Source organism: Camelus dromedarius, chromosome 9 (assembly GCF_036321535.1).
Source record: "Camelus dromedarius isolate mCamDro1 chromosome 9, mCamDro1.pat, whole genome shotgun sequence".
In the NCBI taxonomy this organism is placed as follows: Eukaryota; Metazoa; Chordata; class Mammalia; order Artiodactyla; family Camelidae; genus Camelus; species Camelus dromedarius.
In genome coordinates, this window is record NC_087444.1 from 14246354 (window position 1) to 14271685 (window position 25332).

At 45.0% G+C, this 25332-nt stretch overlaps 1 protein-coding gene across 1 annotated transcript in view; it reads left to right on the forward strand.

Annotated features, from left to right (window-relative positions):
* Nucleotides 1-25332, forward strand: part of ELAPOR1 (endosome-lysosome associated apoptosis and autophagy regulator 1) — a 60566-nt gene that overhangs the window by 13359 nt on the left and 21875 nt on the right. The window contains exons 2-7 of the mRNA XM_010975896.3: nucleotides 15125-15245; nucleotides 17327-17519; nucleotides 22417-22564; nucleotides 23048-23128; nucleotides 23717-23822; nucleotides 23979-24128. Coding sequence (XP_010974198.1) covers nucleotides 15125-15245; nucleotides 17327-17519; nucleotides 22417-22564; nucleotides 23048-23128; nucleotides 23717-23822; nucleotides 23979-24128 — 799 coding nt within the window. The remainder of the gene's footprint in view (nucleotides 1-15124; nucleotides 15246-17326; nucleotides 17520-22416; nucleotides 22565-23047; nucleotides 23129-23716; nucleotides 23823-23978; nucleotides 24129-25332) is intronic.

Consider the following 25332-nt stretch of genomic DNA (forward strand, 5'->3'; position numbering starts at 1 on the left):
GCTCTATCAGGGATGTCGGCACCAGGTTGACGTTTGGATTAGAAGACCTCGCTTCAATCTACAACAATATGAAAATTTCCAAAATACCTGGGGAGTGTCTGTTGCAGGCAAAACACAATTGTCATTTAGAGATCGTCACACAGAAATATGAGTCAGAGAATTTACCATCTCATTGGGACCAGGAAAACTGAGAAGGAACAACAGAGCAAAGCAGTTCATGATTATTACCCCACAGATGGTGTGGAGGAATGGAAATCTCGCCTTCTAGAAGGATCTCGGACTGTTCCCCGAAGGCCTGGGAAAACGTGCTTCATCTGGGGCTGGTGGGATGGGAGTTGTGAAGAGGATTAGGCAGGGCATTCTGCGGGGTCAGAGGAGATAGTAAAATGCTCTCTTTTGACCCTTTCACTTCGGGGATCAGATGTAAACCCAGGCCACTCTGGAGGGTTGAGTGACAAAGGCAGGGTGTTGCATTAAAAAAAAAATTTATTTAAAAAAAATTTTTTTTAACAAGTAATACAGCCACGCAGTAAGCAGTTCAAAAGTTATAGAGGTCTCTCAAGAAAGTTCTGCATTCTCTCCTCCTTCACAAGTGTACAGACTTTTCTGATTTCTTAGCTATTTCTAGAATGAAGCTCAAATAAACTGAGGCCCAGAGTGACTAGATTCCAGCTTTATGGGACAGGAACTGGAGTCTGCTGGTGCGGAAACTTGGTCAATTGCTGGGTCTTTCCTAAAACCACCTGCCCAAGCACATTTCCAGCCACTCCTGCCCTTAGATCTTGGTCCCTGGCTGCAGTCAAGCCTGCTTAAGCAAGAGCCAGGCTTCTGCTTGCCTTTAGGATCAGGTTGACCAGAGAAGGCCAGATGTTCTAGAGCTGATTCTCTACTCACCCATCTCCAGTTTCCCCAGTGGTGGCAGAGGGCTGGGCCAGAATCTCTGTTGGTGACACTTGGCAATGACCTAGGATGAGACTGTCGCAGAGAATGGCCTGGAATTTTTATTCAGAACTTTTACAAACAATGCATCCACAGCTACCCCGTCACCATTACAGTTTTCATTTTACAGCACAAGAGGCACCTGCCCAGGTGTCTGTTCAGCCCCTGGCTCTCAGCACTCACGTGTCACACTCATCAGTGTCCATAGCAGATAAGATCCCTTGTGAGATACAGATAAGATGTCGTAACATGAGAAACTATTTCTGTCACCTTCCCTCTACCAGCAGGCTGAGACTTCCTGATTTCCTAATTTTTCCTCTAAATAACATTTTCCCATGGGTCAGAGTCATCTGAGAAACACAATGGCAGTGTCGGCTCCTGCTCAGTTTGAGAAATGAATCTTCAGCCTCCCGCACTACACACTCCTTACACTCCCAACTCCGAGAATCCTGCCCCCGCCTCCCCAAAATACCCTTCTCTCTAAGGGAGGCACTAACTTAAAAATACTTAAGAAAAAATTTTGAGCAGGTAATTCACCCACATGATAATCAATTCAAAAAGTTATATAGAGGTACAGAATGAAAAATGAGTGTCCCTTCCACCCCTGTCCCCTGCCACCTGGTTCTCCTGCCAGGAAGCAGTCCCTGTTGCCTTCAGTCTTACTACTGAAGTTCGTGTGCACTCCTGGGGCAGCCTGTAACACCCGGGGCACACAGAAGACATGATGACAAACCATAGGCTTCTCTCTCTAGGAGAAAAAAACCGGAGGCAGGAGAATGCGCATGGGACAACGTTCTGGTCACAAAATCAAAGTATCGCGCACAAGTGATGAGGGGTCCTTTAAATTAATTTTAATGATTCCAGATTGGGACTGAATTCTAGATATTATAAACCAGGAGATTATAGATGTAGATTGGAGGTAAAAAGAAAGCTAAGACGCATTAAAGAAATCACTTCTTTTTCAGATTCTTAAAGCATGTTATTTCTCAACTGTCACTTTCTCCCTGATAATTATGTTTCTCTTTATATTTCTAGCATTCTTACTTTGTTGTATGTACCTTATGTGACAGTACCTTGTAGACTATTATGTGACTAGCACTCCCTGGGGTTGTGCAGTGCACAACCTATACAGCTGTATGCAGTGATCCCTGTCTGTGCCAGGACTGCCTTGATCATATTTGTATTCCCTCACCATAAACTTGGTGAATATTTTTAGTTGAATTGCTTGGAGGTAAAGTTGGCACCATCTTAAATCGTTATGGCTGGGGACCTAGGGCTGGAATAGAGAGAGACGGCTGGAGATGTAAGCAGGGGCCAGGGAGTGAAGGCCCTTGTAGACCTTGCGAGGGGTCTGGTGCCAACTCTGAGGGCAACTGTGGGGCAGTGATTCAATCTGATTTGCATTTCAGATGGGTCACTCTGGCTGTGGTCTGGAGAGTGGCTTGGAGGAGAGGAGGGAGCCAAGACTGGAAGACCAGTAAGGAGGCTCCTCGAGGCAAGAAGTCACTGTTTTGACTTCCTAAGTAGCAGTGGGGATGGAGAGAGGGGGACGGATTCACGAGACATTTTGGAGGTAGAAAATGGATAGTTCTCCATAATTATACACGGGGCCTAAGAGAGAAAGGTGTCAAGGATATAGTCCCTGACTTGAAGAGGTGCTGAATGTAACAGTTTCAATATCAGAGCAAGAGGACAATGCTGAGAGTGATATTTTATTTTTTAAAGTGTTCAAAATTCATTAAATACTTTAAAGAAATAAGCAAAACTAAATATTTAAATACTTCAAATGCATTTTCTATATATAACACATGAAGTAATATGTACATTTATAAAAATATAAACACTACTTGTCATCATTCTAATATGAATTGTTAGCAGATAAAATTAATGAAAAGAAAGTATTTTCAAAAAACCCCAAAGACCAGGAATGCCACATGAAGTGGATGATGGTACCATTCAGTTAGATATGGAACACCAGTGGGGAGAGCAGTTGAGAACTATTTTTAAATGTTGGCTCTGATGTGCCTGAGGACCACCCCCATAGGCAGTTACAGATAAGGACTGAGAGTTCTAGAGTAAAGGCTGAGCTCAAGAGAGAAACTATCAGTGCATGAAGGCAATTGAAACTATACAAACAGCTTCGTGTAAGAAAGTTGAACTGAACCTTAGAAAAGGCTAGGATTTTAATTGAACTAGAGGGTATATAGGTAGAAGGGTGGATTTACAAGCTGAAGAAAAGAACAAATCAAAGGAAGCTACAGAATTAGGAGTAAGTGGATACTCTCAGTGGTGTGCTGGTAAATATTTAACAACTGGCTCTCTAGGGAAGCCCTGCTTTTTAGTGTTTGTTGATTTCCATGGTGTGACTACTCCCATCATAGCCAATTGCAAGCTGTCAGTGCCACGGAGCATGGAGTTGAGGAGAGATGAGCAGTCAGCTCTTGCGAGATCAGACAAGTGAACCCTAGCCCACAGCTGGGTGCAGTCCAGATGGAAACAGAGGATTCTATCAGGCAGTAGGGGAGGATTGGTTTAAGAGATAAAGTGAATCACCAGTGTGGGTATAAAGACGGATAATGTCAAGGATGTGGAGAAATTGAAACCTTCGTACATTGCTAGTGGGTTCAATCACTGTGGAAGACAGTTTGGTAGTTCATCAAAAAAAGGAGGCATAGAGTTACCATGTGACCCAGGAACTTTACCCCTAAGTATATTCCCAAGAGAACTGAAAATGTATGTTCACACAAAAACTTGTACATGAATGTTCATAACAGCATTATTAATGATAGCCAAAAATCCCAACTGTCCATCAACTGATGAATGGGTCAATAAAATGTGGTACATCCATACAGCGGAACATTACTGAGCCATAATACTGAGTACTGAAATAGCCTACAACACAATAAACCTTGAAAACATTATGCTCAGTAGAAGCAGCCAGATACAAAAGGCCACATACTGTATGATTCCATTTATAGGAAATGTCCAGAATAGATAAATCCATAAAGACAGAAAGTCAGAAAGTAGATTTGTGGTTGCCAGAGGCCGGGGAAAGGTACGATGGCAAGTGACTGTCCCTGGGTAAGAGTTTGAGGACTCAAGCCCCAGTTTGAGAAACAGTGCACTGGGAGATTGTGGTGTTGCAGTTGCTCATATATATTTGTTCCACTGGAGTTACAGGAGCTTTGTCTGTTGACCTGGTTCTCTAGGCTAGAAGTCTGTCCTCCAGGTTCAGGTTTCTTCATCATAAACAGCTAACACATCCAAACACCCAGCTGTCCTTGGAGAGAGTTTTGCATAGGCCAGGACCTAACTGGCTTGTTCCTTTCACGTATGATTAAAAGCTCAGGTGAAAACATTTAATGGAACATTTTGATCTCATTAAAAACCAAGACAAGCACATCTTTGAAATACAACCTCATAAAGCCCTGCCTAGCAGACAGATGTGTGCACCAAACTCTCACCTATCAGAACGGGATTGGAATTTATGGGGGACATTTCGTGTCCTGGCTACAAAGCCACTTCGATCCTAGGGATATTTATAAGCAATGTGAAAAGCCCTCTGCACCTGATGGACTGGCCGCAGTTACCGAGCGTCATAAATGTCAGCGGCCGGCCTTTCTCTTGGAGAGATTAACTTTGGGGGAGTTGCTGGGGGAAAAAGGCAGAAGAAGGACAGATGGTGTTTCATATGTATGAGTAGACTCTGATCAGAGAAGGGGTGAGTCAGGGCGAGTGGTAAACATCCAGAGCAACCGAGGAGGATCTAACTGTTGCTGTCACCATTGCTGTTAGGCCAGAAATGTCACCCAGCTGCTTTCTCCCTGTCCTATTGCTGAAAAAAAGAGAGAAGGGCCTGGGTGCCCCCCTTCATGTGCCCTCTCCAGGCAGGGTCATAGCAGTAGCTGGCTGCTTCTTTTTTTTCCTTAAATTTTTTAAAATTGAAGTATAGTCAGTTTACAATGTACCAATTTCTGCTTACAGCATAATAGTTCAGTCATACATATACATAGATATATTTATATTCTTTTTCATTATTGGTTACTACAAGATACTGAATATAGTCCCCTGTGCTATACAGTAGAAACTTGTTGTTTATCTATTTTAACCAGTTTACAAACAGCTTTCCTGAACCCAATCTCCTAATTGGCCTGAGAGTTTGATGTTACTCAGTCTGGGGGAGTGAGGATCTGTTAATCATCTTAATAGAGTGTTACCATCCCTGCTATATGGGGAAGGGAACCGAGGTATGGGGAGATTTAATAGCTGGCCCACAATCATATAGTTTGGGGGTGGCAGGACAAGATGAGAGCCCAGACCTTTTAGCACTAACCTACAGTGCCTTGCACAGCTCCAGAGCTGCTCTCGGGTCATGCCTTTTGCCCATCTTTAAATCACGCAACAAATACTTATTGATAGCTACTGTGTGTCAGGTACTCTTCTGGGCTCTTGGGCTGTATCAGTGAAAAAAACCGAAGATCTCTGTTCTTCTGGAGCTTACATCTGATCTGGAGTGAGGGCAGTGGCATAAATAGACAATAAACATGATGAATAACTAAGTTACAAAGTGTGTTTAAAGGTGATACGTACTATGGGAAGAAAGAAGTCATTCAGGATTTGACGATCAGTGGGACTGAGGGGAGTGGATGACACTTGTAAACAGGGAGGTCAATGCAGTAGGGTTAACATCCGTGGGGCTTGTAGGGGCTAAAGGGAAGATGCATGTAAAGTGCCCAGCCCAGAAGCTGTCACATGGGCGTGCCTATGTGCTCGCTAGTGGTGGCTGTTAGCACCATACCAGTCCCATCTTCTAGGATCCCCCGGGACAAGACTGTGCCCAAAATGGACAGGCAGCTTGTTATAGACAGGTTAGACAGCAGGGTCAGGGGCCTGTCTGGCCCAGAGCATGGTGCCTCAGACTGCCCCAGCTGGATGTGCAGACCCAGTAGCCGCTTTGTGCGATGTGTTCACAGCCAGACCAGCAGGAAGGCCCTGCCAGGGTGACCAAACACTGTCTCTGATGTTTTTGATAAAACAGAATCTGGAAATCCAGAGTAGAACAGAAAATTCTGAAAGAAGGGGCAATGAAGGCCAAGGCTCCCCAATACTTCTTCAAACTGGGAGCCCCGGGGCTCCTGGCACCATGTTGCTAGACAACAGCACACAGATTGAGGACAGCCGGCAGGGGCCAGTCTGCTTGGGGTCTGTCTGCTTTGGCTGCTGCTGGCACCTGCTCGGGGAGAGAAGGAGCATTGCTCGTAGGTAGAGGAAACAACTGACTACGTGGGGTGATTAAAGGAAGGCAAAAAATGCATCCTTAACCTGTGCGTCTGCCTCATGCCTGTGGTTTTACCTTTATTGATTTGCTCTTTCAAGTAGAGACTGGCATTAAGCTTTTTTTGGGTGTGGGACTTTGGGTTCAAACAAAATCTTGACTGAGAAGAATAAACATGTAAGAGATTTAAAAAATAACATTGCTCCATTAAAGTTCCTGGGCATATATCTGGAGAAAACTCTAATTAGAAAAGATACATGCACCCCAGTGTTCATAGCAGCACTATTTACAATAGCCAAGATATGGAAGCAACCTAAATGTCCATCGACAGATGACTGGATAAAGAAGCTGTGGTATATTTATATGATGGAATACTACTCAGCCATAAAAAAGAATGAAATAATGCTATTTACAGCAACATGGATGGACTTAGACATTATCAAATTAAATGAAGTAAATCAGATGTAGAAAGACAAATATCATATGATATCACTTATATGTGGAATCTAAAAAATGATACAAATGAACTTATTTACAAAACAGAAATAGACTCAGATATAGAAAACAAACCTATGGCTATCAAAGGGGAAAGTGGTTACCCTAGTGGGTAGTGCGAGGGATAAATTAGGAGTTTGTGTTTAAGAAAAAAGTGAACAGTCTGGGGGTAAAATATTATGCTATTTAAAAATTGTGAGTGCGTTATTATAGATTCTAATGTTTCTGTGTGTGTGTGTGTGTGTGTATGTGTGGAAGGGGAGTTGGATAACAAACTCCTTAGAGAATCTGAGGAAAACTGTGGCCAGAAAAATGCATACACCTAAAATTCTGCCTCTGGTTGTGTGGGGCTGGTATGTCTAGGTCCTAGGGCCCAGAAGACACTGTTACTGAGCGGGCAGTCTTAAGAGGGTGAGAAGGAGGGAGGGAGAGAAGGGAGGAAAGAGGGAGTCTCCCTGGTCTGGTGGCTGGAGAACAATAGGAAAGGTCCAGTGAGGTCACTGTGCCCCTGAGTGTCAGCCAGACCATCCCCCCAAAACTTGCGTGAGGGCACTCCAAAGCCAAAAGAGCAAAGTCAGCGCTGGGCCACAGAGAAAGTCTCTCTTGAGGCACTAATGTTCAAATTCTGAACATTTCACCCCTGTTTTCCGTGTTCTGTGCTAAGTAGAGTTCACTCCTCCCTCCCAGCAAAGGGCTGGTCTCTCTTTGACCGTCAGGATTGTTTAATGGGATCTACTTCCAGCTGGGTCAGGCGCTTGCCAAGCAAAGAGGCATTGGCAACTAAGTCGACAGATACCTGTTGATGCCGTTGTACCAGCTCGGGCGTTTGCCTGGTGCACTGGGCCCCAATCTCAGACATTCTCCCCACAGGATCTGCCTTCAGGGATGGTGAGAGGAGGAGGGGCTGGACCCACAGCTGGGGGAGGAGCTTCCTCCAAACCTCAAGACTTTTAGTCAGAATCCGTGTTTACTTAAGAACCTGTTTCTTGACACAGGTGTTGTCCTAGCCAAGACAAACCCAAGCTGTGTTGATCCGCTGCTTCCTCGGTGGCTGTGACTTTATGCAGCACTAGCTTGGTGATTCTAAGATTCAGGATCTGAGACTCTGCTTGGCTGTGCTCTGTCTGTGGGGTGGCAGTGGCTGGGGGTATCCCTTCTCCTCGGTCATCTCTGGGCAGTGATTCTTAGCCCTGTCAATGTTTTACTCAAGTGTATCCATTTATCCAAATTCAAGAAGCTAAGATTTGTGCATTTCAATGTATATAAATTTTCCCTAAAAGTAAACAACCTATAAAAACAATAACTTCCAGTGGGGAGGAGGGGGTGGAAGTAATTGGGGCGTGGATAGAGGTAGATGAGCAAGAATGGCAGAAACTGGTAAGTATGGAGGCTGGGTGATGGTACACGGGGTCATTATATCCTGCTTTTAAAAATATATACATTTGAAATTTACCATAATAAAAAGTGATGAAATAAAAAAAACTTAGAAATGTCTGTTTTCTCTTCGAAATCTCCCTCCCTGATCAAGAATCTTAAAGGCCCTCATACTCTCTATCCTAGTAACTCCACTTCTGGGAATCTATCCAAAGGAAATATTCAGAGATGCACATAAAGCTTCATTGTAGTTCTATTTTAAATAAGGAAAAATTGGACAAAACTCAATTTCCAACAATAGGGGAATGGTTAAAGAAACTATGGTGCAACTATTAAAGACACAGGAGAGTGCTTGTGACCTAAAATGTAAAAAAAAAAAAGTCAAAATACAAAACTACATACCATATGATCTTCACTTTGTTTTTAAAAATGGATATGTATATATAGAAACGAATTTGGAAAGAAATACAATAAAATATTATGAGTAGTGATCTCCGTTTGGTGGGCTTATGGCAGATTTTAATTAATTTTCTTTTTAATCCTAGCCTATATTTTCATTTTTTCTACAATTAACATTTATTACTTTGGTAATTATTTTGAAAACTGACAAGTGCCATTTTGAAGGAAGAGTTGGAAAGTTGGAAGGAAGAACAGAGTTCTATGTAATTACCAACTGTAAAATAATAAGGTGTATTCGAACTGGAGGGAATCTTAAAAACTAGAAAGTGCCTAAATCTAACTTTCTCATTTTAAAAATGAGAAGAAGTCCAGAGCATCAAATGCCCACTTAGGCCATTTGTTCTTAGTTTCTCAGACCGCTTGTTTCAGTAACCCACTGAGCCCTGGAGACCCCAGGACCTTTACATTCTGGGGCATGCCCCCCATGTTAACCTCTGGAGGCCCAATTTGGGGGGCAGCCCTTGGACTCTCCAGTCGGTCTGAGCTACCTGTTGCTAGCATCCTTGGCCAGCTGGGCTGGAGAAATACCCTGGTAGGAAGAAGCCAGTGGAACAGAAGACCCCACTGCCACCCAGTCACCCACTATTTGTCCCTTTGACAGTTGTAGCTGGCCATCTGTGTCTGTCCAGCTCTGCTGTGGCAGAGGTTACTCCTAAGAGCTGGGCTAAATGTTTGTGGGGTCTGGCTTGTCATGACTTTCAAACCATCATTAGTTGAAAAAGGAAATAGTATGGTCCAATGGTTGGTGTCAAGTTGGAGTCAGAGACATGTCACCGTCTTTGACAAAGCCCTTAGACGCTGTCTTAGTCCGTTTGGGCTCTAGAACAGGATACCATAGACTGGGTGGCTTAAAAGGCAAACATTTATTTCTCACAGTTCTGGGGAGTTCACCGTTCTGGGGAGTCCAAGATCAAGGTGCTGGCAGATCCAGTGTGTGGCGAGACCATTCTTCCCGGTTTGCAGACAGCTCTCTTCATGCTACATCTTTACCGCGCCTGAGAGAGGGCTGGCTCTGTTTCTCTCTTTCTAAGGACACTAATCCCTTCTTGGGGGCTCCATCGTCATGACGTAATTGTCTCCCAAAGGCCCTCACCTTCAAATACCATCATTTTAGGGCTTCAACATACGAATTTTGGGGGGAGAAAACGAACATACAGTTGATAACAGACATCAGTCAAGATGCTTCTCTGGAGAAAGTGGGGCAAGCAGAGAGTACAATGAGAAATGATCGTAGAGAATGGTGGAGGACTGGAAAGCAGCTTCTCCGTCCCTGCCAGCCCACTCTCTACCACACACACGTCTATGCTCCTTGAGAACTGGGACTTTGTCTCAGACACCGCTGCTCCACCGGAACCTAGCACATAATAGGCCCTCATAAACACTTGTTGAATGTGGAATGAGCAAACATCATTTTCCCAGATTGTTAGAAGATCTGACACGTTCCAAGTTACCCGTATTTCCAGAGTTGAAATCTTTTAATTCCAGAAGAACTGGATGTTTGGGAAAAAGGTATTTTTTAAAATATTTATTTGCACAACTGCAATGCAACACTTTCAAACAGTTGTCAATGGCAAACACAGAAGCATCAGGGAACCACCATGGGCATCTCCAGGGAGACTGTTATGATGTCCACTCCATCCGTTGCCTCCCATTTCTTCCTCTACTCCCTCCTCTTGAATTTGGCCATCTAGTAGGATAACATATATACTTTTATTTGAGAGTATTTCTTAAATTTAGACTACCAGAATATCAGGCTTTGGCCCTCTGGAGGACTGACTAGGAAAAGTCAGAGGATGGGCATGTTCCTGTAGCGCAGCTTTTTTTTTAAACTGTGATAAAAATACAGTGTACCATCTTAACCATGTTAAGTGCGTAGTTCAGGCATTAAGTACATTCACATTGTCACCATCACCCATCACCACCATCCGTCCACAGAGTTCTTTTCATCTTATAAAACTGAAACTGTACTCAGGGGCCCAGCCACTAGCAACCACTCTTCTACTTTCTCGCTCTTTTTAGGAACTGGACTACTCTGGGCACCTCATATAAGTGTAATCAGACAGTATTTGTCCATTTTGTGACTGGCTTAATTCACTTGGCATAATTTTCATTTTTATTTATGCTGTGGGTTTTGGTGGGGGAGAGGCATTAACGCCAGCCCTCAGTAGAGCTGAGAAGTAAGGAGGGGCTTATCTCCAGCTCTCCCGCTTTCCTGCCTCATCCTTCCCTGAGCTTCCACCCACCTCAGGTCCCTACTCATGGCTAAGCGTCCTCACCCCTTATCCCATCTCCAACTTACCCAGGGAGACCATCTGATTTGCTTCATGTGGGCCATGTGTCCATGTCTTGACAAAAGTGAATTGGCCACCTTATTTGACAATGCTACTTAGACTGAATATGGTCAGGAGGGGATGTATCTGCCCAAAGAGGCTGTTACCACAGGAGGGAGCGATGGATGGTGGGCAGGTGGAGACAACAGATGTCCAGGACAGGGGACGTCCTCCAACCAGGTTTAAAGTGCCTTTCAGCCTTCCCACGCCACACGGCTCCAGGCTTGACTCTTTCCCCTTTGAGCCCTGTTTGCAAAGGTTTTTATACCCTTTGATTTCCTTGCAAAGTTTTCAGCATCTTGAGAGCCAGTGCTGGGCCCCAGACACACTTTGTGAGTGTGATTGGAGCCCACACAGGCTGCCCTCAAATACCAGCAGCCTGGAATACAGGCTCTGGGCTCAGATTGCCTGGGTTCATTCAGTCCTAGCTTGACAATCTCCTGGCTGTTTGGCCTTGAGCAAGTGACTTCACCTCTTGATGCCTCAGTCTTCCTATCTGTAAAATGGTGAAATAATAGTACCTCCTCCATTAAGATGTTTTGAAGATCGAAAAAACTACTGTGCTAAGTGATTGACCTGTATCATCTTATTTATGCTCACAACCAACCCACTACACATGGGGAAAAGACACCCCCTTTCTGGGCACACCACCAAGCATGAGGAACTTGAGCGAGATTTCACACTTTACTCATGCCCTGAGTTGGGCAGCCTTGTGGAGAGCCTGCACACCGTACACAGCAGCCCTGCCAGGAGACAGGTATTTGTGTCTCCCCGTTTTTCAAATGAGGCAGCTGTGGCTTAGAGAAGTTGAGCATCGTGTGGTGAGGGGGTGCAGAGTCCCTTCTAGCTGGCTGTTTAGTTACGGCACACCAAAGAAGCTACCCACCACTGGTGCCGTAGACCACATCCCTTTGTCACCAGCTCATCTTGAATGTCTTCCACCAATCTATAGACTGGTGATACCAGTCTCTAGTCTCTAGTCTCTAATCTATTGCTTTGACAGTCATTTAAAAAACTACAACACGTGTTTTGAAAGAATAGGGGAAAGGTGGAAGGAAGAACACATTTCCATCCAGGCACCATCCTGGCTTGGCGATTGTGTTTTCATTTCAGCAGTCCACTCAATACCTCGACAGCAAGGACTGAAAACGTTGTGGGTCTGAGTGGATCCTTCTTCTTCTGGAGCCAAAAGATCAGTGTTACCAACAGATAGCTCAATATTTGGCCAAACAAATTCCAATTTCGGCGTTTTTCACTCTAACGTCTCATGTTCCCTGGGAGCATTGCATGTAGCTGGGTGAATTACGGGAGGACAGCTTAACTAAGGTGCCCACCTCTTATTTTCAAACCCTTCTTTCCCTGATGAACACGCAGCAGCCACTGCCTCCTGTGCCCCAGTTAAAATTGTGATTTGGATACTGTTATGTCATTGTGCACAGGGAGAGCGAGGAATTTGTGTGCTGGACATATGTATTGAATGTATTTGTGTGTTTCCTTTTGTGGATCTGTATATTATGCAGACTATATGCTTTCAAAAACAGATCGCTGAGTAAACTGAGTTAGTGTTGGGGAATTGATTTATTCACAGAACTCTGAATACAACTGAGGAGTGCTGCCAGTTACAGCTCTGATTTGTCTGTCTAAGCCTGTCTTGGACGGCGAGATTGCGAAGTGTAATTCAGATTTGAAACAGCTGCAGCAGAGCCAGCGCATTAGAGGCTGCAAATATCCTCAAGTGACGGTGAAGTAAATTAGCACATATTGAAAAGGAAATTTTCTAAGGCTCGGAACCACCATTTTCCCAGCAAACCTCCCACCCGAGTGGGCCCCAGGGATTGCCAAATAAACGATGATGCAAAGCGGACATGGCCCATGTGTCTCCAGGGGGCCAAATACAGTCAGAGTGACGGAAATGATCCGCTCAAACAGACGAAATGTTTTAACACCAATTCTCAGGACTCAGAAGTGAGCCTGGCTGCTGGCAGACAACCAACATTGTCTTATTTAATTTTTAGATTTGGCTGTTGAATTTGGCCCAGTGTGAGTCTGTGTTTGATGGGAGGGTGGAGGATTCCTGGTGGGAAGGCCCGGGTTCTAGCTCAGTGACTTACCAGCTTTGTGATCTTGGGCAATCTCACCCCGTGGGGAGTGTTTTCTCATCTGTACGGTAGAGGAAACAACCCCTGCTCTGCTTGCCTTCTGGGGAGTCTGAAGAGCAAATGGGATGGTGCTTGGGAACTGGAAAAGCACTGTGCAAATGACAGGCATAATTATGTTCACAGGCAGAACATTGAATTATTTCTGCCTGGTTCACTCGATTCTCCATTTAATTTACATACTGTGGATTTTACCCCTCTTTCTTGCAGCAAAACCTTTCGGAGAGTATCATTTTTAGACCTGGAATTGATATGTGTGTAGTTGCCCTATTTATCCACAGAGTCTTCTGGGATAAAGTAAAGAGTGGAATTAACAGGAAAACAGACCCAGAGAAATGGCAGCCCAAGGGCACAAAGAATTCCCACCCAGATGTTCTTTCTTTCCTAGATGACACTGACATCTAAACCAAAGCCAAAGCTTCTCATCAGAAGTCAGGCTCACAATTCCCCCGTCTCCTCTGCATCTTCTCCGTCTGGATTAAAGCGCCAAGTTTATGCGTTGCTGTCCTGAGCCGTACCAGGCACTACATCTAGTACCTCGAGGTGCTGGGCAGGCAATATATATTTGATAAATATTTACAATAGAGGAAATAAAAACAGAACTCTAAAATTGTCCTCTCATCATCCTAAGTTTCTGAAACTACAAATCAAGAAACAACATGTTTACCGTATTTCCACAAGTCTGAGATTCTACTGGTTCTAAGACACACCAGGTTTTTTTTAATTCTTATTTTTTATTGAAGGGTAATCAATTTACAATGTTAGTTTCAAGTGTACAGCAAAAGAACTGAGTTATGCATATATATACATACATATATATTTTTCCAGTTTCTTAGTGTTTTGGGGTTTTTTTGTTTGTTTGTTTCTTTGTTTTTATGGACCAAAAAGAAAGGAAAAGCTCCATCGGTTAAAACATGACACGATGCTTCCTCATTGTGTCAGTTATAAGCCACACCTTGACTTCACAGGTGTTACAATGTGAAAGAAATATGCATTTTTTAAAAGAAATATGCATCTTAGAAGAGATGAAATGCAGTCTGCTTTCCCCTTCCAAAAAGTAAAGATTTCTCCTTTTGGTTCTGGTGCATTCTTAGATTAGCCAACTTCAAATGGTCTCAATTTCAGCCTCAGTTCCTTGCATTTATACATGTTATGCAATCATCCTTTCATATGGGCTGAAGGGGGACGTTAATTCTATTTTTCTTATGGAGACAGTGATACAAAGTACTTTATGGCTTGAATATAGTTTTTAGTAAGTGAGAATTGTAAAATACTTGTCAGAGCCAAAAGCACATTAATTCTGTGGTCTGTTGTTTATTACAAGATTAAAGAGGGTATTTGAGGGTATTTGGCGTGTCTGTTGTGCTTTCTTTTTCCCACGTGGTACTTTCTATGGTTTTTGTTGTGGCTCTTGTTGTTTTATTTAATGCTTGACTTGGCTGTTTTGTTGCTGTCATTCAGTTTATTCTTAGTTCAGGTAAAGCAACTGATCTGTGAGTTTTCATAGCACAGAGAAATTAGGCGTTCATAGGCTCACATGTTGACAGCCCATCACCTGCCTGGGCTAAATATGTATATATGACGCTTTCATAAAACTTGAGGTGGAAATTCATGGTTTTTCTGGGTAGAAGGGAGCATGAAAAACATAAGGAAATCAGGGAAATAGAAATACAGCTTCTGCAACAATCCTTTGTAAATATTCCATAGACCAGTCCTTGCTCATAAATAATGCAATTTGGGACAAGAAAAATTCCACCTGTTTCTAGCCCGATCTTTAGTTACCTTCCCACATCCCTCTGGCCTATGAGGACATTATTTATACGCAACAGCAAAGACAGTCATGAAAAAAAAAAAGGAAATTCTAGGAACTAGACCATGGCCAGTTAAGAGGAATGATCCAAATAATCGTAGCTCCTGCGTGTGCTTGATAATAGTCACTCGGGCTCCATAGTGCCTTACTACCTGCCGGGGCCCCAGGGCCTGTGACTGTGGTGATGGGTGTCGGTAGCCATTGCGCTGAGCAGGAAGTGGGTGGGAAGCTGTTAATGTCTGGCCATTGCTAATGTGCATTTTGCCCACTCTTCTCTCCCCTGCAGTCTGAGTACCACTATGAGTACACCGCGTGTGACAGCACGGGTTCCAGGTGGAGGGTCGCCGTGCCGCACACCCCGGGCCTGTGCACCAGCCTCCCTGACCCCGTCAAGGGCACCGAGTGCTGTAAGCAGTGCTGCCTCGCAGCTTTGGCCTCTGCCCCAAGCCTCCTGCCTTCCAAGTTAGGCGCTTCCTGACCCTGCGGCTAAGGAATCAGATCTTTCCCCCAGTTAGTCCCCATCCCCAACCCTGTTGAGATTTGGGGCAGAAATGTTATTTCGTGGAGGCAAACCGGGTATCTCAATTTACTTTTATTTTATTTTAGAATTTAAATCCCATCAGGAGAGCAAGTAAAAATTCCAGCTGTGCACCACTTAGATATTTTTTCTGTTTGCAAACATTTTCTTTTTTGCCTGTGGTTTTCTCTCCAATCTACACTCACCGGCCACAAGCACTCATTAGGAAAGATTGTGATTTGCAGTCATTCTTGAAAAAGAAACTAAGGAAGATGAGTTCTCGCAGAGACAGACCTTTGAAATGCACTAGGCGTCCCTTCAGGGGCCAAGAATCTTCCCTGGCCACAGAGCCGACCATTCCACCAGAAGGGCAGTGACTTGCCTCAGCTCCGCACCCCGGCCCCTGGGACTCTAGCCGCAGCTTTTCTCCCATTGCCTATTTCCCCTGTGCTGTTCTTTTGAGAAGTGCAAAGGGGATGGCAGTAAAAGACAGGGACTAGAATCAAGGAATGCCTGAAGATTTGGAAAGGAGACCGAGAGCATTTAAAGTCTACAATGAGCTTAGCATAGTGCCTGGTTCAGTAGGTGAGCGGACAAATACAAATCAATGAATGGATACTGCCACGATCTGAGTAGAACTGAGGTGTGGCTAATGGAAACAAATGAGCCATCTTCAGTAAACGTGGCCAACGTTATTGAGCACTATGTGCACCTGCTACGTGAACCACAAAGATAAATAAGACACAATCTCTGCCTTCAGAAGTGTACATTCTGGTGGGAGGAGCAAACGTCGGTTCATCCATCCATTTCTTCAGCCAAACTTCCTGGATCCCCTGCTATGTCCGTGCCAGTTGTTGAGCCACCGTCCTGGAGGAGCTCAGAGCCTACTGGGAGGCACACATCAATATGATGTGTTAATATGAGATGAAAAAGAATGGGAGTTTTGGATGCTTAAGGATAAGAAACAGCTGGGAAAACCACGGAGCAGAAGTTTGGAGGCGGAAGAACGCCAGACACATTCAGGAAAGAGCATGTGGCCTGGGGTGGAAGCAACACAGGGAAGGGGACAGATGGGAGTGGGGTGGAGAAAGATCTGCAGCCAGAGATTTAGCTGGAAAGTTGGGTTGGGGGAAAATTGTGGAAGACTTTGAACGCCAGGCTGAGAGCTTAATTCTGTAACCAAAAGGCACAGGTGGGGGTGTTCCTGATTATTTTTTAAATACATATCAATGTTTTGGAAAGATACTTCTGACCACAGAATGAGCCAAGACAAGAAACAGGGAACTAGTTAGGAGGACGTTGCAGTGGTTGAGGTAACAGGTCACAAGAATCCCAACTAGCATGGTGGTAGTGGCACAAGAAAGGAGGAGACAGAAGCCAGAGACTCCAGGGGGAGATTCAAGGCTGAAGGGCCAGGCCCCATTCAGAGGAGTCAGCATGAGATCATGGTACCCTCTTCATTGGAGAGACCTCAGAATGGCCGACGCTACTGGTTTAGGAAATGAGATTGACCAGGGCAAGCCGAACGTCCTGAAACAAAGCCCTAAATCTTTTTTTTTAAATAACAGCTTTATTGAGATATAATTTACATAAGATTCACCCCTTTAAGGTATAAAATTCAGTGGTTTTTAGAATATTCACAGAGTTGCATAATCATCACCACTATCTAGTCTCAGAACATTTTCATCACTCCTGCAAAGAAACATCATGCCCATTAGTGATCTCTCCCCCGTACTCCCTCCCCCAACACCCCATCACCACAAGTCTACTTTCTGTCCCTATGGATTTGCCTGTTCTGGGCATCCCATATAAATGGAATCATACAAGATGCACCATGGCTCTAAATCTTAGTGGGTCAGACTCCTAGAACTCCATTCTCTGCTCCTCCCTTTAGGATGCCCACAACCAACCCATCCTCTTGGGCGGCAGTTGACCTCACCACCACACCCTTGTCCCTGCTCTGTGTTCCAGCCTTCTCTTGCAAAGCCGGGGAGTTTCTGGACATGAAGGACCAGTCATGTAAGCCATGCGCTGAGGGCCGCTACTCCCTTGGCACAGGCATCCGGTTCGACGAGTGGGACGAGCTGCCCCATGGCTTTGCCAGCCTCTCAACCAACATGGAGATCGAGGACAGCATCACTGAATCCAAGGAGAACTGCACTTCGTGAGTTGCCCCTCTCCACTCGCCACGCCTTCCCTCACCTCCCTGCTCCACATGCTTGTTAAGGGGCTGCAGGGAGCACTCCACAGCCTCCTCTCCTGCTTTTCTGGCTGCGCAGGAAGGATGGGGTTGAGGGAGCCAAGCTGTGGGGGTGAGGGCTGGAGCAGGGCCCCACTGGGCTTTCCAACGCCATGTCCACCTCAGCCCAACCTTGCAGACCTAAGCTTACCAGTGACTGACAGGCATTTGTGACAGGTGAAAAACACGGAGAAATAGAGAGGTGGATTAGAGGAACAAGGGTTAAATGGCCCAGTCTGTTTAAAACAAAATCCAGTTGGCTTTCTACCATGGAATTTTAGATCAGCCAATAAACTTCCTCAACTTGACTGCAACACAATGTGCAAAGCATTGGGTATCTTTCTGGCTTTTGGTGCTGGGTTCTAAAACTGGTCTGCTAAACCTGAGTTTATGGGTTTGGGGGGATAACGTAGGACCAGAGCTTTGGTCAGTGGTGGCTGAGATCTTCCAAACCCTTTGAGACCCCGGTGACCAGAAAATTCTCTTGCTCAGATCTTTTCTGTAACTGAAAAGCTCAGCCCAGGGTGCTTAGCGAACTGGGAGTTATCCTTAGCAAATCTTTAGATGTTTGATTCCAGGGATAGGAAGTAAATAACGTACCTTCTATAGTTCAGGCGCTCTTCTGGGTGCTTTCCATGTGGTACTTTCTATAGTCCTCACACGAACCCTTGTGAAGGTGAAATAGGTATTATTGTTCCCATCACACACATGAAGACCTGGAGGCTCAGAGAGGTTAAGTGACTTGTCCTTTGCTACCCAGCTTACAACTGAGGAGACTGGAATTCACACCCAGTCCCAAGCTTGCCACTGCCCCATGCTGCCACCTTTAAATAACATCTAGTGCATGCAAGGCAGTATTGGGTCTAGAGAGGAAAAGTAGGGGGAATGCCTAGATGTAAAAGACAATTTTTCACTGCTCTTTGTTAAATATTGACAAAGACTGCAGGAGAAATCCTGGGGGGTGATGGAATTTTTGGGGATCTTGATTGTGGTGGTAGCTTCATGGGTGTACACATCTGTCAAAATTTATCAAATTGTACATCTGAAATATGTGTAGTTTACTGTACAGCAATCATACCATAATAAAGGTGTTAAAAATAAAAAATGCCTTAAACATATTCATAGGCATTTTAAAAAAAGTAAAAGAAGAAGGTGAATACAGGAGAAGAGTACATGAAAGTTTCTTTTATACCCAAGCAGCCAGAAGGATAAAAAGGAGTTAATAATTGTATTACACCTGGATTTCTAAAGGTGGGAGCAATGCCTCCCATTCCTATGCTTAAATCTCTTAGAGGCACCATTGTCTGAACCAGGCAGCAGGCCTTTAATAGTCCCCCTTTAATTTATTTCAGAGTTCAATATTATGAACCAAAATCATTAGCATGTCAACACTGGCAGCAGAGATAAAGCCAGAGAAGATTCAAGCTGGAAGGAGACAGACCGTGTGATTAAGGCAACCAGTGCCCATTTTAGTCCTGATAGATAATGTGGCTGACCCTGGACAAGGTGCAGGCCTGGCTCACTCAGTCAGTTCCCACCTGCGTGAAGGAAAGATTTCTCTCTCTCTCTCTCTCTCTGGGGACTGCAATGACAGTCCAGAAATCATTATCTCTCAGAAAGGCAGGATGCGGGCCCGTTTATAACAGCTTGTGTTTCCACAGCACAGACTGCTTCAGGGCCTAGGTCTGAAGGCCTCCCAGGACATCCCTGGGATGAAGGCATCCCCCTGGGCGGGGGAAAGGATGTTTCTTCTCTGCAGAGATGGAGCAGCAATGGCCACCTTGAAAGTTTTGTGATTTCCCCACTGCCCCCACGAAAGGCAGTAACTGAGCTGGTATCGAGTCTGGCTTTCCTGCTCTCCTGTGTGTTTGCCTGAGTCCACGCCCACTGCCTCCAGCCCAGCTCCAGCCAGCATTACTCCTGCCTGTTCTGCCTCTAGTACCTCCCAGCTGGTCTCCGCTTCTACCCCCAGCCTCCTCCAGGCCGCTGTCCACTCAGCAGCCAGGCTGATATTAAACACAAACCCAGTCACGGTACTTTCCTGCTCAAAACCCTGGATTCTATGGATTCCTATTGCTCTTGGAATAAAATCCAATACCTTATATCCTGCAGGGCTCTGCCTGACCTGGCTTCTGCCCTCTGCCCATTCTTCCAGCCTCTCTCAAGTACCTCTCCTCCTTGCTTACTATGCTCCAGCCACCATCCTAAAAACTGCTGATAAACATGGTACTCTTCTTATAGGCTGTGGTAAGGATGAAATGAGATGATACTTGGAAAGATTTGGAGTGATGCCTGGCACTGGAAATCAATCAAGACATGTTATTATTGAACATGAAATGATCTTCACCAGGGACAGCGCTGATGAAAATCAGAATTGTGATGCATTTTGCAGATGTAACCCACTTATGGCATCCTCTTAATTATTCATCCGCCTTCAGGAGATATTTATAGCAGATACCGTGGAGGGCGTCAGCATTAAGTGCTGTCTGTTCTACTGAGAAGAAATCGATACCATTAGGTTAGCTGGGTATCCTGGATGAGCTCAGCCTAGGTATTTTGGATATACTTCCATTTGAGAAGAATACTAACTATCGAAGAGCTGGAAGTACCATGTTATTCTGACAAACACAGGGGGAAACCAGTGGACTAACTTGAGGTCCCCTTAGCTGACTGTTAGTAATAAGTGGAGACCTGGGCTGGTCTCAGGCAGAACAGTGGAACAGTGGGACTGTCTTCGATCACCCATTTCCTGCATGCATCTGTTCAGTACCCTGACGCCTTCCTATGCACCAGGCCCAGGGCTTGGTGCTGGGGAGACAGTAGTGAACAAGTTAAGTTCGGTCTCTGCCCTCACAGCATCTACAAGGCAGCCAGGAAGACAAGCAATTAAAAAATTAAAGTATGATCAGAAGAGGAAACCAAATTGCAAATAAACTAAGAAAAGATGCTCAACCTCACTAATAATCAAGGAAATAAGATTTAAAGCCCAGTGAGACACTATCTCCCACCATATCATATTGGCAACAATTTAAACATCTGACCACTTCAAATGTGGGGAGGACGGGGAGCAACAGAAGCTCTCTTGCATGACCGGTCGGCATAGTTGATAACAACCACTTTGGAGCACAACGTGGCAGTGGCTGGTGAACTTGGAGGTTCACATACCCTCTGACCCAGCAGTTCCACTCCCAGGCTTTCAGCTCAGATGTGTGTATAAGGAGACAGGCACAAGAACGTTCCTAACAGAGTGTGCACAATGACAAAAAAAATTGGAAACAATCTAAATGTCCATCAACAAGTAATGCATAAATAAATCTTGGTGAACCATATAAAGCAGTATTATATACTAGTGAAAATGAAAGACGTTTTATTCATGTGTGAAGATGGATGAATTCCACAATCATTATACTTGTTGAAGAAAAAGAAGCAAGTTTCAGAATACACTAGTATGATATCATTGGCATAACGTGGAAAAACACGGGAAGCACTATCATGCACTATGCTGTTCAGAGACACATGCGTAATTAGTAAAGGGCCGAGAGCCACATCGACATCCTAAGTACCAGATTCAGGAAAGTAGGTCCTTGGCAATGGGGAAAGAAATGTGTGATGCAAAGGGGGTTGAGGTGAGCCAAGCATACACCAAGGCTTCTGCTGTATTGCATTTCTTAGGCAGGGCAGTGGGCCTTCAATATTTCATAACATGTTTAAGTGAAATGCAGTAGGACTGTGGTTATGGGAAGGGAAACCATGAGAGCTGAGACAGGTTAAGGGGTCAAGGAGGACTTCTCAGGTTAGGTGACATTTATTCTGAGACACAAATAGGAATTAACCAGAAGGAAGGAGGGGGAAGTTTGTTCTAGGAGGAGGGAACAGTGTGTGGGAAGACTCAGGGGTGAGAGAAAGTTTGGCAGAGGAATTGAAAGAAATTCGTACTTCTCTGGAGTACAGAGAGTGGGCGAAGGGTTTGTACTCAATCCTAAGGGCAACAGGAAGTCACAGGGTTTCAAGCAGGGAAGTGACATGGTCAGATTTTTGTCCTGGAGGATCTCTCCAGCCACACTGTGGAGAATGAATGGGAGGAGGCAGGACTGGATATAGGGAGGTGAGTTGGGGCCAGTTCTGAGCTGAGGGGGGTTGGGGGAGGAGCAGGTAGAGCCCTTGGGCAGGGTAGGCAGAGTAGAGAGATATTCAGAAAATGAAACCGATACGCCTTCCCTCTTCCCATAAAACCAGTTCCTTGTGGTGTGTAAAAGTGGACAGTTCCAAAAAAAAAAGGGGGGTGGGGTGGGAATTAGACCAGATGGATTTCTGAGTTCTGAAGAATAGTTGTATGTAAACATTCTTTGACAGCTTTAAGTTATGCGAACCTGGGTTTAAATCTCAGCCCTTTCACTTGCTGGCTGCATGATACTGAGCAAGGTACTCACCAAGCCTCAGTTTTATCATCCATTAAATGGGGGAAAAATTGCACTTCCTCCTACTGATGAAATCAGGAATGTAGAACATGTAGTTCAATACCTGGGAGAAAGTAAGCAACCAATAAATGTTATCTATCTCCCCTGCCCCAGCCTCACCTGTCTCTCCTCTGGGTAGCTCCATGTAATGTGGGGGAACATCTACCTGTCTTCCTCTTGGCTGTACCTCCAGGCGCCTTGATCTGGAGGTCATTCCTTACTGAGCATTTTCAGGTATAAGCTTTCGCTTTTGAATCACAGATCCAGAATTCCTCAGAGACCTGGCAGGACATGAGACTTGCATATCGGCCAAATCCTGGTGGGCTTGGCTTGTGACAGTGAACTTGTTTTCCGTTCCCTTACAGGTCCAAGTGGGTTCCTCTGGGCGACTACATCTCCTCCAACACGGACGAATGTACAGCCACGCTGATGTACGCCGTCAACCTGAAGCAGTCTGGCACTGTTAACTTTGAGTACTACTACCCAGACTCCAGCATCATCTTCGAGTTTTTTGTGAGCCCCTGGCCAAGGGGGAGGGTGGGAGGCAAACGCTCTCCAAGTTCAGATTCCTTTACAGCAATCACACGCATAGTCCTGCTTGGGAAGTTTCCACCGTTGTTTTTCCTCTGGAGAGAACTGTGGGCAAAATGAGCTGAGGCTTCAAGAGGCACAGATAAAGACAGAAAATCACAGGACCCTGGGGGGAAGAGTAGAATCTGAGAGATTCTTGGTGTTTCACCCTGTTCAGACATGAAAACAGCATGTAGCAGCTCTGAGTTACACATTATTTCTTTGGGGTCAATGCACTGACAGTTTGTGTGTATAACTAGCTCCTGCCCTACTTCAAGGCTCATGAGTTCTGAGCTCAGTCCCTAGAGGAAATGGGCGACTCTTCCCCCATAAGAAGGACCATGTGGAGGGGCTGGTGCATCATAGGGTAAGGAACTCATTTCCTTAGAAAGCTAAGACTCTGATCTCAAATTCCTGCTGCCTCAGGTTCAAAATGACCAGTGCCAGCCCAATGCAGATGACTCCAGGTGGATGAAAACTACAGAGAAAGGATGGGAATTCCACAGTGTGAGTATCATACCAGCCTGCTCCCTGGAGACCCCAGAAAAGGGACCAGGTACCTTTCCTTCAAAGAGTGCTTCCTCCCAGTCTGGGCCTCCACTCTCCTCTCCCTAGAAAGCAGAGGTCTGACATGATGAGGATGCTCTGGTTTCTCTCCTATTGAGCTGACAGAACCTGGGTGTGGACTGACTTGCTTCTATGGCTTGACCTCAAGGATGAGCAGCTTTCCAGCTTTAAGGGCCAAGTCTTCTGGGGATGGGTCATGGATAAATAGCACAGAGAATGAGGGAGTTTCAGTCATCCTGTTGTCAGTACCTTCAGGTCCCTTCATCAGTCTCAGAGATGCTCATGGTATAAGGTGACTGAGGGAGAAGTGGGAGAGGGCATGGGAAGGTTTTAAGAGAAGACGTAGAAGGAGAGAGGGGCTACGCCAAGATGGGAGGAAGGGCAGAGCTAGGGAAGCTGAGGGAGAGCAGCAGAATGGGCCCTGCCCTGCAGACTGCAAGAGGAGACTTTCCAACGAGAGGCTAATGCAATGGATTAGCAACATCTGTCTCTGTGACTGAACGAACTCTTCCTGTTTGTGGTTTTTAGGTCGAGCTAAATCGAGGCAATAATGTCCTCTATTGGAGAACCACAGCCTTCTCAGTGTGGTCCAAAGTTTCCAAGCCTGTGCTGGTGAGAAACATCGCCATAACAGGTACGGAGAGCAGAGAGCGGGGTTGGGTCTGGGGTCTGCTGCTGACTTCTGGGCCTCGTGACTCTGCAGGGAGGGTGGGGTTAGTTCCCAGGAGGCTCAGTCTCCAGGCTCACTGCTCCAGGCTCCTTGCTTTTCTATGTTTTTCTTCCTCCCTAGGAGTGGCCTACACTTCAGAATGCTTCCCCTGCAAACCCGGCACGTACGCAGACAAGCAGGGCTCCTCTTTCTGCAAACTTTGCCCAGCTAACTCTTATTCCAGTAAGGGAGAAACTACCTGCCACCAGTGTGACCCTGACAAATATTCAGGTGATGTTTCTGAGGGTGGGAAGAGTTTGGCGGGGGAGGTACCAACATACACAGAGAGAGAAACAGGAAGCAGAGCCATCCTTTTGGCCAAGCTGAAGACAATAATTCTTTAAAAAAATTTTTTTTTTTTATTGAGGTGTAGCTGATTTACAATGTTAGTTTCAGGTGTACAGCAAAGCGATTCAGTTATACATATACATACATATATACATATATTTTCAGATTTGAAGATGATAATTCTTAAGCCCTTGCTTTCTGGGCACTGGAAGAGCCCTGCCAACTAATCATCCTTCAAATGAAATCATTCGATAAGTATTTATTGAGCCTCTACTATCTGCCAGACCCTGTTTTAGATGTCTAGAACACATCAGCGAGCAGAATAGACGAGGGTCCCTGTCTTCATGGAACTTAGGTTCTGGTGAGGGAAAGACAGATAATAAATAATAACTATAATAACTACATAATAAATTATATAGTATATTAGACAGCAAAAACTGCAAGGCACCAGGGCAAAAATAAAACGCAGTCAGGGTTAGACGGATTAGGAAAGCTTGGGAAGAGGGTTGCAATGGTTTTTTGGGGGGAGCAGGGAGGGGCAAGGACGTTTTTTGTATTTTAATGAAAACAAGATTATAATTATAATGTATATAGTAGATAAAAGAGGTGTAAATGTATATAGTTTAATTTATAACAACTATTATCAAAGTTAGTTTAGAAAAGCCATGGGATTGTATTGATGAGCAGAACATTCTGATAGCAGGGGCTAAAGACAGAAGGTATATTTATATCCATTGAATTCAAAGCATCCATTGAATTCAAAGCAAGCCTTTCCAGGACATCCAGAGTTCCTTGGAACACAGCTTGAAAACAACTGCTCTAAGGGAAAATAAGAGGACAGCTGGAAACAGCCTATCTCTGCCGTCCCTGGATAGCATCCCGAAACATCCCAACTTGAGAAACGGGATCTGGTCACTTGAGAGGGTCTTGGGGGCAGCAGGGCTCTGATGTAAGATGGACAGTGGCCCCAGAGGGCCTCTGCTCAGGCAGTCCAGTGGTTGGCACAGGGACCGATCTTCAAGACAGGTTCTGAAACAAACAAGTAGAGAGAGAGAAAGTGTCTCCTCCCATCCCCTGCAAATGCCCATAAGTATTCCATTTTGCTCTTTTTGCACAGAGCTAAGTACAAACCCAGCTCAAGGCCCTC